Below are 16,908 nucleotides of genomic sequence, written 5' to 3' on the forward strand. Positions count from 1 at the left end.
CATTTATAGTTCCCAAGACAAAAACAATCTACACAAGAAAAGATTACCTCACAACCACAAGTTACATATTTTCCAAAAACAAATTAAAATCTGTAAACAGGAAAAACCACATTATGATCACAATTTACATGTTTTTCTTAGAAATCCACAAGTAGTTAAGCATTTTTAATTTGTATTGATTTTCCCACTATAACATCTTCACCCCAAAACAATGATTCTTTTATAACTCATTAACAAAATTTTAAGCAAGCCAAATATATCTCAGCCAGTTTCTTTTGTACTGGCAAGCAGCTGTTTGCAGTTACAAAGAAAGGATCAATTACTTTATTATTTATCACAAAAAGTAATCTTACAAAAGATCTTAAAAGAATCACAATCTAAACTTTTATATATATAAAACAGTCATTTCTACTTTAAGTCCTCAGAATGCACACCCACTCATCAACAATTTTTCATTAAATCATACCAGGAAGCAGAGGGCAAAATGGATACAAGAAATTAATCATTGCCTTTGATCATCAACCCATCTTTAGCAAGAAAGATGTTTCAGGATACTTGATCACATTGTCACCCGAGATTGTCTTATTTACTGAAAAAAAAAAAACTTTCTAGTTGTGGTGTGGTTCAGCCCTAGCATATACCTTTAATCTAAGAGATTTCTGCTTGAATATTATAAATCAATTAAATAAAGTCAACCATAGGTTAGGCAGAACAAGCAACCAGTTGACAGGAAGTGAACATAAAAAAAAAAACCATAGAGAGTAAGGGGAAGTCAGAAGACTGGATAGAGAGACTCACTGGAAGTAGAAGGGAGGGACATTCAGTTTTAGGAGTCTTGTTTGAGACAGCTTAAGAGAAAGCTCTCTCTGGGATGTCGGCAGAGGAGGAAGATCAGTTGGGTGCTTTCTCTGCCTCTCTGAGCTAGCATGTTTTTACCACAGCATCTGGCTCCTGAGTCTTTATTGGTAAAAACTGAACAATTGGGATTTAGTTAAAAAGAACAAAAAGCATGTCAGCTAGTAATAGCTAGGCTGACATTATTCTTGTTCCTTGGCCTCAATGAATAACCTTAGCTCAAGTAACAAAAGTATGACTTTCTAAACTTTAAATTTTTCCCCAAGACTTTCTACATCAAAGCCTTTAACAAAAACATCTTAACCCAACTTTACTAAACCTGAGCCTGGATCCACAGGACATCTGGAAAAAGCTGCGTATTGCAGCACTTATCTGTAGTTAGTGCTGGGGAAGCAAAGACAGCTGCATCCCTGGGGCTTGATGACCAGTCAGTCTAGCTGAATTGGCAAGTGCCAGGTTCAGAGATTCTATCTCAGAAAAAAAAAAAAAAGGTGATGAGTAACTGAGAAAGACACTTAATTTGACCTCTGATCTACATACACTCATGCACATGCACACACACTTCCATTATTCCTTTACCATTTTGTTACTTCAGCATATGTTTCCAATATTTTTTCTATATTAACATACTATATTTCAGGTCTGAGATAATTCATTTTATCTTTCTTTGGTTTTAGAAGATGTATTTATTGTATATGCTTGCAAATGATTGCTGTAGAATATTATTTTAACTGGGTAAAGGTGTAAAGGTGTGTTTCATTTTTTCCTGCTGCCTTTGTTAATGAGGCAAAGGTGTGTTACATATGTTTGAGTAAATAAAATTCACCTGGGGTCAGGAGGCTGACTCAGCAACTGGTTGAAAGGAAGTGGTAGGGAGGAATTAAGTGTTTCGAGCGTTCTTTATTGGGGGCTGAGCAGAAGGACAACCCTTTTTTGGGGGGATTCGAGCAAGGAGAGAAAGTTAGCTTGTTGCTATTCAGCCTCTCTGAGCTAGCAGGATTTTACCTCAATCTTTGAATCCTGAGTTCCATATAAGGTTAGAGATTTAGATAAAGTTTCCTTTAGCATTGTGATAGAGCTGGTGCCTGAGGGAAAAGAATTCCTGGCCTATGCAGCCATACCACTGCTGGTACCTGCAGAGTTGCAACTGCCAGCTGGGTCAGCAGTTGCTTAATGTGCAGCCACTGTATTGAATGCAAAACATTTGGTGCTCCAACACATGGTGTGACCATGTGGAAGGAGGGGTCATGTCAGCGGTTCTGTTGCATTTGCTATTTGGGCCTCTCCACACAAGCAGTTGACTATGACTTGCCCAGAGAAGTCAACAGAACTGGTGAGAGACCTTGGTAATCCTTTAGGGGAGTAGGAGAGAACTAAATAATATTGAGAAGAATATTTTTTCTCCACATTAAGATGGCAAACATAACAGTGCTGGGTGCTAGAACCTTATATACTGCTACCTTAGAAGGATTGAAGTTATAAGCAGAATATGGAAAGATAAATGATTTAACTGACACCAATATAATGCTGATAATAAGTACTATCAGTATGGTAATTAATATCTTATCAATAATAGTCATTGTGGGGGTTTTTGTGTGCTAAATATGACAAGTTGATTAGTAGGATGCAGGCCTTGCAAATACGTACTAATGAAAAAAAGAAAAATGCTCAGACACAGAGGAATTTAGAGCAGAACTTACCACACAATTGCATTGTGAAACTGGAGAGGAATGGCCTAAGATTATTAGAATACAGGTCCCAATATCAAATTTGGTTCAATCATTCCCTACCAGCATTGGGAAAAACATTCTACAAAACAATTAAAAGATTTAATGCCTATTGTTAAAAACCATACTGCTCTGGATGACAGAACAGCTTTAAAAGATAAAACAAAATTTTCAGGAGAAACCATAAAGCATTATTTTGGCAAACGTCTATAAATGATCAAAGACCAAAGCTAAAAATATGAATAAATGGCATAGAAATTGAGGGTTTGGTAGACACAGGTACAGATGTAACAATAATTGCATCAAAATCATGGCATCCAGGTTGGCCTCTTGAGGTCAATGTTCAGCTTCTAGAGATTGGCAGTTTGTCTTAAGTAAAACAAACTACAAGGTGGGTCAAGTGTATAGAGTCAGAAGGACACATAGGAAAATTAAAACCATATGCGGCTAACATAACAATGATATTAATGGGGATATGATTTGTTGCAGCAATGAAAAACACAGACTAATATTCCCCCAATCTCAGAAACAAATTATAAAATAAGGAATGCTTCTGAGAGAAATGTTAAATAATATTGTCAAAGATGGTCACAGATTGTTCAAATTGTACATAAGCAGGGCACAACAGCTCTTGGTCTTTCAAAGGTACCAACACCCCTAACTTTAAAATGGTTAACTGACAAACCTGTGTGGGTGGAACAATGGCATTTGACATCAGAAAAATTACAGGCACTAGAACATCTGGTACATGAGCAGTTGAAGAATTGACCACTCCTTGGAATTCTCCTATTTTTGTCATTAAAAAACAAATCAGGAAAATGGAAAATGTTAACAGATTTAAGAGCCATAAATAAAGTGATTCAGCCAATGGGCTGTTTACAGTCTGGAATTCCCCTGTCTTCTTTATTAATTAATGGATGGTCTATTATAGTGATTGATTTAAAAGATTGCTTTTTCACTATACTCATACAAGAACAAGATAGAGAAAAATTTGCCTTCACATCGTCTACTTATAATAATTCCCAGGCTGTTAAAAGATGCCACTGGAAGATTCTTCCACAAGGAATGTTAAACAGCTGGACCTCATCAAGGCATTTCCTCCACTGAGGCTCCTTCCTCTGTGACTCTAGCTTGTGTCAAGTTGACACACAAAATCATCCAGTGTGAGGACTTTGGATTAGGAAAGCATTTGAATGCTTATTATGTGGGGCTTAATGGGCCATACTAGGAGGAGCATGGGAGACAATGCTGCTGAGTATGATTTAAACTGTGGGGGCTGGCTCAAGAGGTTTCAGAGAAGAAAATTAGTATGTGGCCTGGAGACCATTCTTGTGATATTTTGTTGAAGAATGTGGCTGCTTTCTGCCCTTGTTCAGAAAATCTGCCTAAGACTAAATTATTTTGAAGAGTTAACAGCTTTGACAGAGGAGATTTCCAGACAGCCTAGTATTGACTATGTTGCTTGGTTATTAGTAGCCATGCTTATGTAGAATTATAATGTGAAGGAGCAAGTTGAGCAAGGAAAAATACAAAATGAGGAAAAAAGGAGTACCAGGCAGTGTAATGGAGCTAAGAACAGTGCTCAAGGAAATAAAAAGTTTAAATTAAAAACCTGATGAGAAATGGCATAAAGGGAGTGGTGACATGTGGGGCGTTTACCCACCACCCCTACAGCTTCCCAGAGTTTTCTTGAGTGTGAGCAGCAGGAAATATTAGATAGAAGGAATTATAGCGGGGAATCTTGCGGAGATAAACAGATAGAAAATAAATGATAGCCTCGAGAGGGCCTGGAACCTATTCCAACAGGCCCGACTGTCTCTGCCCCAGAGTTTTTATAGAGACTCCAAGGGGTGGAGCAAAAGACCTCCTCCCCCAGCACAGCCAAGTGCAGACCATCTCAGACACCTGCATTCAGGCCCATGGTCCTAATCATCCTCTACGCGGACCTGCTGGGTAACGTCACGAGGAACCCGAGAACGGGCTCCCACAGTGACATCAGGGCAAGACCCCACCCATTAAGCCTCCAACTTGTGAAAAGGAACTAAAGAAAAGTTTAGGGCCAGGTGTGGTGGTTCATACCTTTAGTCCACGCACTTGGAAGGCAGAGGCAGGTGGATCTCTGAGTTGGAGGCCAAGCTGGTCAATAAAGTCAGTTCCAGGACAGTCAAGGTTAGGCAGTAAAGGAAATCATCAACAGGGGCCCATGTTTCAGCCCCAGCAATCAACAGAACTTGGCAGCTTTGGCTATGTCACTCTAGCTTTAGAGTCAAGGATACAAGAAAGGGAATCTCCTTTAGGGAATCAGCCTCCCCAGGTAAGCAGTGAAGGTGAAGCCTGGATTTCATTGGAGGCCACAAGACGTTGGAGATGCCAGAGTTATAAGATACCTGCCAAAGAGAGCTGAAGACTGGATGTAGAACCAGTCCAAGAGAAAGAAGTATGTTGCAGTCAACAAAGTTGAAAGGAGCTGGATATCCATCTGAAGCGTGCTTTGACATCAGGCATGGAAATACAGAGTTTGGAGGTTGCTGAGCTGGTTTGCAGCCTTGCTTTGGTCCAGTATTTCCTTCCTCACTATGCTCCCTTTCTTCCCTTTTGGAGTGGTAATATATATCTTGTGCCATCATATGTTGGGAATATGTGATATGCTTTTTTGTTTTGACTTTACAGTGGGTTACAGTTAAGAGATTGCCATGAATCTCCAAAGAGATTTTGGACTTTTAAATAAGGTTGAAACTGCTAGACTATGAGGACTTTTGAAGTTGGATTGAATGAATTTTGCATTACGATATGGCTACACGCCTATGGGGGCCAGAGAGTGGAGTGTGGAGGTTGAAATCCTCCCCCTGTAAATACTATATAAGATGCTGTATTCCTTAATCCACTTGCTTGGCATAAGACAACAGCTCATTCAAGACCTTCATGTCTTTTTATTCTCATCTCCTGTCTTCCCCCTCAACACTTCACAGTTCTGGAGCCCTCCTCCTGTGGGTTCCAGTCAGAAAGCTAAGATGTTAAGAGTTGTCAAAAATGTAGTCAGATAAATAGAATAAAAGTGAGCCCCAGACATCCAGGCAGAGATGGAATTTATCAGACAAAAATTATTAAAAATCAGTAAGGAAGTTATTCAATAAATAATACAGTACAATTTGTTACACATGGGGCAAAAAATTATACACAAGGGGCTGGAGAGATGGCTTAGTCAGTACAATATCTTGTGGTGATATTGTGTTCCCCCAAATATTGTGCGCGCTAATAAACTTATCTGGGGTCACAGAACAACCACAATATTAAACGTGGAGGATAGGGAGTGGTAGCACACACCTTTAATCCTAGCATTCCAGAGGCAGAAATCCCTCCGGATCTCTGTGAGTTCAAGGCCACATAGGAAGCAGCCAAGCATGGTGACTCACACCTTTGATCCCAGGGAGTGATGGTAGAAGGCAGAAAGATATATAAGGTGTGAAGACCAGGAACTAGAAGCATTTGGCTGGTTAAGCTTTCAGGCTTTCGATGCAGCAGTTCTGCTGAGATTCATTCTGGATGAGGACTCAAGAGGCTTCCAGTCTGAGGAAACAGAATCAGCTGAGGAATTGGCAAGGTCAGGTAGCTGTGGCTTGTTCTGCTTCTCTGATCTTCCAGCATTCACCCCAATAAGTGGCCTCAGGTTTGATTTTATTAATAAGACCTTCTAAGATTCCTGCTACAGCTGGCACCCAACGTTCATGGTATGAATTCATGAAAAAGCCGCTTGTTGGTAGCCTTGTGGAACCCAGCTCAGGCCTGAACTACACTTTGCCGGTTGTAGTGGCACACTGGTTGGATTTGCTGAAAGAGGCAGAGGCAGGAGCATCCCGAGTTTGAGGCAGGCCTAGGAGGCTTGCTAAGGAGAAGCTATGGCCCGGGCCCAGACACAAAGGGTGGCAGTTGGATCATGGAGGCAGCAGCTGTTGCTCTAAGTTGCTGGCTGCTTCTCATCATGTTGGTGACTGTGGTGATGCTGCTACTTGGGATGAAAGGTTTACCACTAATTGTTCAGAGAATTACCTGGACAAGAAAGCATCAACAAAGGTCAATTTGGAAAAGTTTGGCAAGACAAATGGTGGGGAGAAATTGCTGTGAAGATTTTCTCTTCTAGGGAAGAACGTTCATGGTTCCAAGAGACAGACATTTATCAGACTGATTGCTCCAAACCACAGAGGAGGAAAAAAAAAGTCTGCAGGAAACCATGACCACGTTTAACAGTGACTTTGAAATCTTCAAAAACTATGACAGGATTCCCACAATGATGATTCCACATGGACTATGATAAAGCCATTAAGCTGATTAGCACCATGGAAAGATCGACTTTGTACTACAAACTGGTCAGGACAATTTCTAGATGACTAGCTCAGATGATCCAGCCTGACAGACTACTCAAACAAGGACTTGTGACAAGCCCTGAACTTTCCTATTATACAGAGACTGGACAAATGATACAGCACTGGACAATTAACCCAAAAAATTTCTTTTCAGGATCCCCTAAAGATGTCTTCACCTCCAGAAAGCAGGAAGTAATTTTAAGAAAACTACGCCCATATTCCCAATAGGTGGGGTGGGTGTTTTTTGGTCATTTAGTAAGTTATAGATATTGTCATTGTTTACAATGGTTGGTTACAAGTTGTTGATTGTTAATGGTCAGAAAAAAAACTGAACAAGGAGATTAGATTCAGAGGTTCTGTTTAAAAAAAAAAGAAAATATAGATATGAGGTGGATCATTCAGTCTACTCTGAGAAAAAAGATAAAGAAATAACAAGATAAATGAGTAGATAATAGAATCTACTCTAAAAAAGAAAAAGGGGAAGATATAAAAATGACAAAAGGTAGATTACTGAATCTACTATAAAAAGAAAAAAGAGAGAATATGGATATGATAAGATAAAAGGTCAATTATTGAATATACTTTTAAAAAGGAACTTCTTGTTTTAAATAAGATAAGTAATGAATTTTTTTGTCTGAGTTTATCAAATGTTACTGGACTAGACATTGTTAATATATATAAAATGGAATTTTTATCTGAATCTGTCAATTGTTAATGGACTTGTTAATGTAATTCTTGACTGTATATATTGTATATACTTATTGGATAGTTTTTCTTTTATTAGTTAAAATCTTTTTTTTAATTTTAGACAAAATTTCCTAACAGTATCTGTTAGGAAATCATAGATAACTGAGGTTAGACCTTCAGCACTTACTCAAAAAAGCTGGGCATGATTTAGCACACCTATAACCCTAGCCCTGTGGAGACACTCACTGGGCAGTCACTCTTGGCAATCAGTGAGAGAAGAATCCAGGAAGACTACCAACTTCAACTCTTGCCTACAAACATAATTTGCATGGACATCTGAACACACACACACACACACACACACACACACACACACGACTGTATACACATATGCAAAGTTTAAGAACTATACACAATACCTTTTTGTAGAAAATATTAGAATATATATTTATGACCTTACCATAGAACTGGATCTTCCCTACAATTCAGAAGTCAAAGCAAATAATATTTTAAACCACTTCAAAAATTAGAAGCTATACACTATTAGAACCTGTCTCATCATCTGAACTGGGACAGAATTGTTTCAGATTTTGACTTTACTTATTTACATATGCACTAAATCCTTTACGCCCTAATATGCCTTGTAGGGTAAGAGGCAAACTTATGGTAGAAAAAAACAAACAAACCAAGCATTCTATTTGAGTATATCTTTCTGAAAATGCAAGATTCCGAACAAATGTGTACCTGGTGTAAGCCTGTGTTTAAATTAGCATTCTGTCGGAAGATAAACTTGAGGTTCAATGACGCAGAAAACCATTCAAACACAAATAGGACTGAGACAATGCTGGCCTCCAAAGCCATGGCTGAAATCAGAAAGTTAAAGCAAATGCTTAATTAATAAGAATCCCTAACTACTATATGGAGGAATGAACTTCCAAAGGAATAAATGCTTTATGGAATTAAAACTCAGGATTTCATTATATCTTGTAAATAAATCATTAATTTTCTTGAGTTCTAAAATTACTATAAAAAAATAAAAATTTCTCCAAGATATCAAAAAAATTAAAAGGGATGAAGGTTTTGGCCCTCTCTCTGGTAAGTAGCCATAGTAGTTCGCCTGTACCAGAAACACACCTGTAGCAGACATGAACCAATCTGATGCTCCACTGTATACTACCAGATCCAGGGGACAGACCACAGCATGGAATGCCAAGCTCCTACAGAAAGAACGGGCAGATCTTACATCTCACTCACCTGGAAAGCTACTGAGCTGCATCCCTAAGCTGGTGTTTTTAATGAAGATAATATAGAAATTAAAGCCTTATATAAAATGTGTAATTTCTTACATGCTGGGGGAAAAAACAAAGTTCAAAACCAGTTAAACCAATATTTATCCTAATTTTTAAGATGAGATTTTTACTTTCTACCTACTTAAGAAATTTTTAAAAAATATTTTGTGTGTATGTGTGTGAGCATTTGACATAGGGTACTGAGTGGAGGTCAGAGGGCAACCAGCAAGAGTTGGTTCTTTCCACCACATGGCTCTTGGGAACAGAACTTGGGTCATCATCAGATGCCTTTACCTACTACTTCACTGGCTTCTACTTTATTCTCTGTAACTTAAAATTAAGTGGGCTGGTTGTATTTTTCATAATTGCCATCTTCATATACCCTATTCTTTGATCAAAGTATTTTTCAAGTTTTCTTACCTTCACAGCTGTGCTGAGGCCACTTCTATTTGCACCATCTTTTCTTAAACATCACATAATCAAATCCTGTCAGACATTTCTTCCAAAGGCACTGATCTCACATTCCTGGTCCAGAGACTTCTCACCATTATTCTCTACTTGGAAACTGTCTATAGGTGTTTAATAACCAATTGCAGCTTGTTTTGTATTTCCCACCAATAAGGTGATAGGGTTCTTGTAGAAAGAAGGTAAGATTTACTAATCTTTGTGTCTCTGTGTATAGTGTAAGAAATGCTCAACAAACCCTGGCTGAGTTAATGTGGTTGTGGAGTTTGAATGTTCCTAAAAGGCCCCCACAGGCTCATACGTATGAATACCTGGTGTCCATTGGTGGAACTGTTTGGGAAGGATTAGGTGAAACTTTGTGGGAGGAGGTGATACTGAGGAGCAGGCTTTAAGGTTTCCAGAGCCCATGTCATTCCTCTCCTCTCTCTCTCTCTCTCTCTCTCTCTCTCTCTCTCTCTCTCTCTCTCTCTTCTGTTTGGGGATAAGATAATGTAAGCTCTCAGCTACTGCTCCAATTACATGCCTGCTGCTATACTCCCTGACATGATGGTCATGAACCCTCTAGAACCTTCTAGAAGCGTGAACCCTAAATTAAATGCTCTCTTTTGTAAGTTGCCTCTGTCATGGTTTTTGTCACAGCAATGGAAAGGTAACTAAGACAGTGCCTTCTTTTTGTAATGCAATACATACATTGCTAATAGTTTACAAAGACACAAGAGTTTACAAGAGACATCTCTTTTATTTTCAAATTTTTATTTACATCAATGTGGTAGCATGTTTCTCCTTAGCTTTCATTGTGAGATATCTCAAAGCTTAAAATTAGGTTATTTTTAATATGTCACAAGTAAGTATAGAAAGATGAGTTCATATTTTGGGGAAAATCTTTCACAATTCTACAAACACTGATATTTACAATATTCTTATTGTAGATATATACAATGTAGCATAACATTTAAATGTACAAATAGTTTTAAATCATTATATTGTTGTAGGACACTATAAAATGCAAACCAGTGAAAAAATTCACAAAAACTGCTAATATTGTAGGAAAACAGTGGCAAGTTTATAAACTGTCATGCAGTATCTTATATATAATGTAACTCTGCAAGTCAACTCTACTCTACACATTTAAAGGCAAATGACTCATCTGCATAAACCATGCTAAAATCTAACCACAATTTTAGAATCCATATGCTAAAGCAGACAATTTTTTCTTCGTTTTGTTTTGTTTTAAAGATAGGGTCTTACTATTCAGTCCTGTTCCTAGAACTCATTATGTAGACCAGGCTGGCCTCAAACTCAGAGATCCATGTGCCTCTACTTCTGAGTTCTAGAATTAAAGGTGTGTGCCACCACACAGGCTCAATTTTATGATAATATATGAAACAGGAATATGAACTGTGAGAACACTTTATGAATTCCTGGAAAGCTACTAGGAAATGTCAGAGAAAACAAACCAGGCATTTTCCCTGGGACTCATGAGTATATGACAGAAACACCAAAGGAGGGAATAAAAGTCACCCAGGTGCTGGGATTTAATTTCACCTTTAAAGTTTAGTTTCCTTTAGAACCCTTTAATTGGATGCTTTTATTTTTTTTGTGATCTAGTGGGGGCACTAAGGGAATGAGGTAGCTTAGAAGAAATACCAGAAAGCAAAATTTCAGGAAATGAAAGCATGAATAAAACCTCTTCAGAAAAGGTCAGGAAATAATAACCTAAATACTTTATTCTCCTAACTGTGATTTTTTTTTTCTGGGCATATTACAAAATACATGAAGTTGTAAGAGCATTATTAAAGAATAGGAAAGTAGAGATGCAGATCAAATTTCTTTGTTAAATTTGTTAATGCTGATAAGAGTACATGTTTATCAAAACGTGTGCTTTTCTTTGTGCTTCTGTGAAAGTACTCTTTCTTCATGCCATACCATGTGGCACCAGATTAAGTCTTTTGGTGGTAGATGTGAGAGAAGAAAAAAGAAAATTTGGTTGACCAGCTCTACTACTGATAAGAAACTCATATGGGATGTCTGCTGGTGACATACAAGTGTGTGGGACAAGCAGGAGGTCAATTAGGTGGCTTTTGCTGGCCCAGGACAGAGCAGCACTCTTGGGCATACTGGTTCTATCTGCTTCTCCATTGCACTCAAACCCAGCAATATATACGGTAAAAAGCATAAAATCTAGAAAGCATGACAGCTTGGGCTGGCATGCTGAGGCTGACATTTTCTTTGTCTTGAAAACTGAAGAGGCTGAATGTGCTTGCAGTCTGCCTGTCACAGACTTCACCTACTCCCCAGCCTGGAAGGAGGAACATTCTGGGGAGAAGCCTGAGCCAGTACTAAACAACTGCAGGGAATGATATAAAGATTTTATACCTATGAGCTGTGAGGATGGATGAATAAAAGGGCCTGAGATGAAAGGGAAGAAAGAAAGGGACCTCACCTTGTGAAGCAGGGCAGAAGCTGTCAAAGTAGGAACCAGAATAAAAAACGTCTATCTACTGATGTCTAACTACTGTCTCCCCACCCCCACTCCCTAGTTCTGTCCCTCTCTCACAAGAATGAACGGTGCTAAGCAATACCCTGAGTTCTGGCGAGGATGGTAAAGAACGCAGCTCACATGGATAGGCCCGTGAGAGTGGAAACAAGTGCTACTGGGTTGAGTGACAACAGATAACCTAGAGGCGGTGGGAAGGGGACAGAGAACACTAACCGCATTTTTCCAGCATCTTCTGAATATAGACAGGGCAAACCATGCATAAGGCACAGTGTCTCAGACTCCCAGAGCATGTAACAAACATTTTACTTATTTTTATTAGTAAAAATAATCCAAGTTTTAGATTAAAGGAATATTTTAATCCAAAATATGAATACTGTCATTTTACACAAACACAATTATAAAATATAAATTTAAGTTTTTTATGGAAGGAGTCTAAGTGTGCAAAAGTGCTCATGAGCTGTGAGCATGGGGTCAAACCAACTCTAGAAATGGGAGCTCCAGGCCATTTAAAAGGACTGGAGAAGAACGGTTCAAGGTTAAATGATGGCCTGATTTTGCTTTCTTGAGTATTATTTTTGAAGAACACTAAGTCTAATATAGGAGAAGTACCATTATTAAATTTCCTTATAAAATCAGAACAGGAAACAAATTAAAATCATTATTTTACAGTTGTGTCCTCCAAAAAGACAGAACTTGGGATGAAGGGTCCCAGATGTCTCCGGTCCTCCACTTCCACACACATTGTTTCCTAAAGGGCTTTTCTTTAGGAGCCTGCTTCATCAACTTCTGTGTTACATGCCCCCTTGGTTCCAGACTCATCTGTGCTTCTTTAAGGCCTTGGCTCTAATTATTCTCAGAAGGTCAAGGTTGGCAAGGTCAGCATAGGCGTCATCTGCAGTTGTCAAAGCATGTAGACACTATGACAAGAGAAAAGAAAGCCACATGGAGAACAGACAGGAAACAACAGGAGACAAATGATAAATTGGAATGTTCTAAGTTTATGCTGTTAACACTGGTCAGGAAAGCCGGGTGGTGGTAGCATATACCTTTAATCCCAGCACTAGGGAGGCTGAGACAGGTGGATCTCTGTGAGTTCAAGGCCAGCTTTGTCTACAGAGCAAGTTCCAGGACAGCCAGGGCTATACAAACACTGTCTTGAAAAACCACCCCCAACCCTCCAAAAAACCCCAAAACAAACAACCAAAAACACAACTGGTAAAGAATGTAATTCCTGTGTGAAGTACTTCCTTAACAGTAGGTTTGAGATATCTGTGCTTTGTATATACTTCTCTGTATTTAAAAGTATTTCATAAAATAAATTATAAATGTATTCTATAGACAGAAAAATAGACCCTCAATAGTTGCTTAAAACTTTGTGTTCTCAAGGACCTACACTCTGCCTCTGGCCATCTTTTAAGTCCTTACAACGTAGGTCAGGGGAGTACCTAATATTAAACATAGGCACGTGGAAAAACCCAGATTTGACAAAGAACTTCTAACAACTCAACAACATTCTAGGGCAACACCAATCAAGAAAGTTAATCAACATCCGCTCCTAGGTCCGTTCCAATAGCCTATGAAGGTAAGGAGGAAGGGAAGCATGAAAGAGTGAGGTGCTGCCAACTTTGTCACCCTCTGGGTTTGAAGAGACACCAAGTTATAAAATTCAGCTCTCTCAATTTCAACGGAGACACCTGGATTTCAGACATGTGACTGTGACTAGGTCACATACCAAAGCTGGCTCAAATTAGGTTGAGAGCTCAGGATTCCTGACTTTTTGCTTTGGGAGTTTATATATTTCCAGACATCAAGGTGATTTTACAAAATATGTTTCATTGTTCATATTAAATGTCCACAGGGAAATGGAAAAAATACTAGTTTTCTTTAAAAAATACACATTAATTTTGGAACTGTACAATCTTAAAATGAAGTTCCAAAAAATCAACCTAAAAAAAAAAAAAAAAGATAAAATCAGAGCTGGAATAACACTGGAAGGCCTAGAGAGAGCCAACTCTTATTTCTTCAAATCACACAGCCCAAATCAGTTTCAGGCCACCTAAGACCGTGAGGCCACTCCATCCAGTGCGGCCCTCTTCTTTGCTACAACTGCAACAACAAAAAAGGAAAAGTCTTAACTCAACTCAGTTTCAAGGTACCAAAACTGTCACCATTATAAGAAGGCCTAGACGGTAGGCAAGTAACAGTACTCCAGCTAACAGAAATACACTAGCTGGTCCTCTCCATGAAGTTTACTAGCCTCCATTTCTTATTCAGGAAGTCCGAAACTGGCTTAAATATGTAAAATGCTAGATGGCATCTCTTTGTTTCTAATTCCAACATCTGATTTAAGCTTTATTGTGATTTGTTTCTTTCTCTTGACAGCAGGGAAAAAAGCTAGGTGGAGGGTTACAATGCCAAGTCCAGGTCAATGATATTTTATCACAGTACTGTAATTAGAGTTGGGGCTACTGATTTCACTTGTGCAATCATCTAAAATGTTGAAATCACTGAGAAGGCTGACTATCTGTACAGAGCTACACACTAAAACTAAAGCAAATAACAGGACTGAAAACTGGTTCTTCTCCCCTTTGTTTTCTTGTCTGAATGTTTAAAGATCCTCTCCTTATGCCCGTGTTGGCACGCTATAGCATGCTGTTAGATTTAGCAGTCAGAAGTTCTCAACCACAGTAACTCACACTACATGTAAGCTGCGATATCCACATACCAAACACAAATCTCACCACCAGAGCACATGGGAAGGAAATAAGTATTTCTAACAAGATAAGATGCCAAAATGAAAAAGAAAATACTTCAAAAAAGAAGGAAAACATAGACACAGTCTATTGATCAAGTTGGATACACAGTAAAGCCGATCACTGCTCAAGCTTTCATAGTCTATTACATTGCTTAACATAGACAAGAACTCTTGATTACCACTCTATGAGAACAAGCCTATCTTTCTTCCTTTTCCTATTGTGTATGTGGGACAGTTTAGAATTTTATGCTTTAAAAAAAATCTCAATTATTTACAGTAGTATGCCAAGATTAAAACAGAACATCTTACTTTTAAATAATTACAAGAACGACTCCTTTGTACTGTTCTCTTCAGCTGGTCCATTTTCTTCCTTGCTTTTGTAATTGGAAAGGAACAAATTTTCTATTTGAGTCAAGAATTCCTCAGCAATGAAGCAGTTGGCTACTTTGCTTAATGTTTTCCTTAGACACTCCAAAAGCTAGTTGAAAAGAAAAGTTTTATATTTAAATACTTAAGTATTAAGAGGATTTGCATAACTGTCACAATTTCTTCTCAAACCTCAGATTTCTTAATTCTCAAAGGAGAGACACTGTTCTCAACAATCTCAGCCTGGAACACTGGAATCACTGCTGAAGGTTAAGTTTAGCCCCTTACAACTCCACAGGGCACAAACATGTGCAAGCAATGCTCTCTACGTGGGACAAATCTAGGATTTTTGCCCCTTGAGCAGTACATTTACAGTGCCGGCTCTAACGACTCAGAAACAGCAAGAACAAGGAAGCACATAAGACTGTGGGTCTAGGGACGAAGCACAGTGCCTGGTGACCACATGCACAGCTCAGAATTGAGCCCCAGCACCAAAACCAAGCAGAGAAAAGAGACAGAGAAGGGGAATGAGAAAGAACTAAGTATATAGTTCTTCACCAGTTTTATTGGAGATGCACACATTGATCTTTCAACAGTATATAGGAAAATGTAGCAAAAAGAACTTAATATATTTACTTTTTCAGAATATTCCCAAATGGCTAAAACAAAACTCGAGTGTTGACAATCTATACATCTTACCAGGAGTATGTGTGTACGTGGGGGTGGGGTGCTTGGGGGGGTTGAGTGGGTGGGGAACCTAAATCCTTATTTTCCAAGGGCAAAGTTAGAGCAAAATGACCACTTAAAACTTAAATTAGATTTATGCTGTATTTAAAAAAAATGGCCAGGTGTTATGGTTAAAAGGGAAACATGGTACTTATGAATTTCAAAGAAAGATCAAAGGTTCTTCATTGTACACAATAGTAACCCCACTAAGAAATGTATCAGTCAACAATGACAAATGCATTCTAAAATAGTATTATTTCTATGTATAAGTTCAGCCAATAAAACACATTAATTTTACAAAGTAAATCAATAAAGGAAACAGAAAATGTATCCACAGAACGGTGAAAAACACACCAAGAACACCAGCTTTGGAATCTGAGTAATGAAACCAATTAAAACTGAAGGCAGCTTACTTTCTGCAAACAAGTTAGGTCCGAATCACGGCGGAAGATTCTATCCATGGGGACACTGCTGTAGGAAGACAGGTGAAAAGGAACCGATGAGACAAACACACAGCTGGTTGTGTGGTAAACTGTCACTGATACCAGGTATCAGGATTCTGTATTAAATCTAGGCTTTGCTTTCTCTGATTCAATTTAATGAGAAAGACTGTAAATGTGGGGCCATCACAAACCAAGGCACATACCTATGAGAAAGCCTGTATTTTTCAATTATCCATCTTGTCTTTTCAAACACTAATTCCCACTGTGGTTCTTCTAACATCTGTTGGACTTCAAATTTGTAAGGTAAACCTAGAGAAGTGTAAAGAGGCACATTTTCATCAACTATTTCTCCCATCTCCTTTTCCAACAGCTCCGTGAAAAGCACCATCTAAGGCAGGATGGCATCTCACTTATCATTCTAAGCAGAAAAGGGCAGTCAGTATCCGCAACAAACTGGGACTGTTCTCGGCAAAGCAAGGCATAGTACCTTCCTAGGATACAAGTCATCAAGCCCATGGCAACGTGGTCTCAGCAGGCGGCATGCCTGTTAAAGCTGAGGAAACTACAGGCGTTCAGACTGCAGTTCTCCCCAGTGGCTGTCTCCTGCCTCTGCTGGTCTCTTCACAAACATGTGCTGTCTCCATTCTGCTAACTACTTGAGGGGGTGTCTTCTACAGCTCTCATGGGTTCACTCTGGTAACTGAGTCGCCTCACTTCCATCATGTTCACACAAG

At 38.8% G+C, this 16,908-nt stretch overlaps 1 protein-coding gene across 7 annotated transcripts in view; it reads right to left on the reverse strand.

Annotated features, from left to right (window-relative positions):
- Positions 1-10,103: 10,103 nt before the first annotated feature.
- Positions 10,104-16,908, reverse strand: part of Mysm1 (Myb like, SWIRM and MPN domains 1) — a 39,960-nt gene continuing 33,155 nt past the window's right edge. For 4 of the 7 annotated variants that reach the window (XM_028870307.2, XM_028870305.2, XM_028870308.2 and 1 more), the window contains 4 exons: positions 16,378-16,483; positions 16,145-16,202; positions 14,949-15,117; positions 10,104-12,801 (listed from right to left, as the gene is read on the reverse strand). In XM_028870307.2, coding sequence (XP_028726140.1) covers positions 14,959-15,117; positions 16,145-16,202; positions 16,378-16,483 — 323 coding nt within the window. In that variant the 3' untranslated portion in view covers positions 10,104-12,801; positions 14,949-14,958. The remainder of the gene's footprint in view (positions 12,802-14,948; positions 15,118-16,144; positions 16,203-16,377; positions 16,484-16,908) is intronic. The other 3 variants (XM_028870306.2, XM_037202716.1, XM_037202715.1) reach the window with 3 other exon arrangements.

The sequence above is a fragment of the Peromyscus leucopus genome, chromosome 2, assembly GCF_004664715.2.
Source record: "Peromyscus leucopus breed LL Stock chromosome 2, UCI_PerLeu_2.1, whole genome shotgun sequence".
Lineage (NCBI taxonomy): Eukaryota > Metazoa > Chordata > Mammalia > Rodentia > Cricetidae > Peromyscus > Peromyscus leucopus.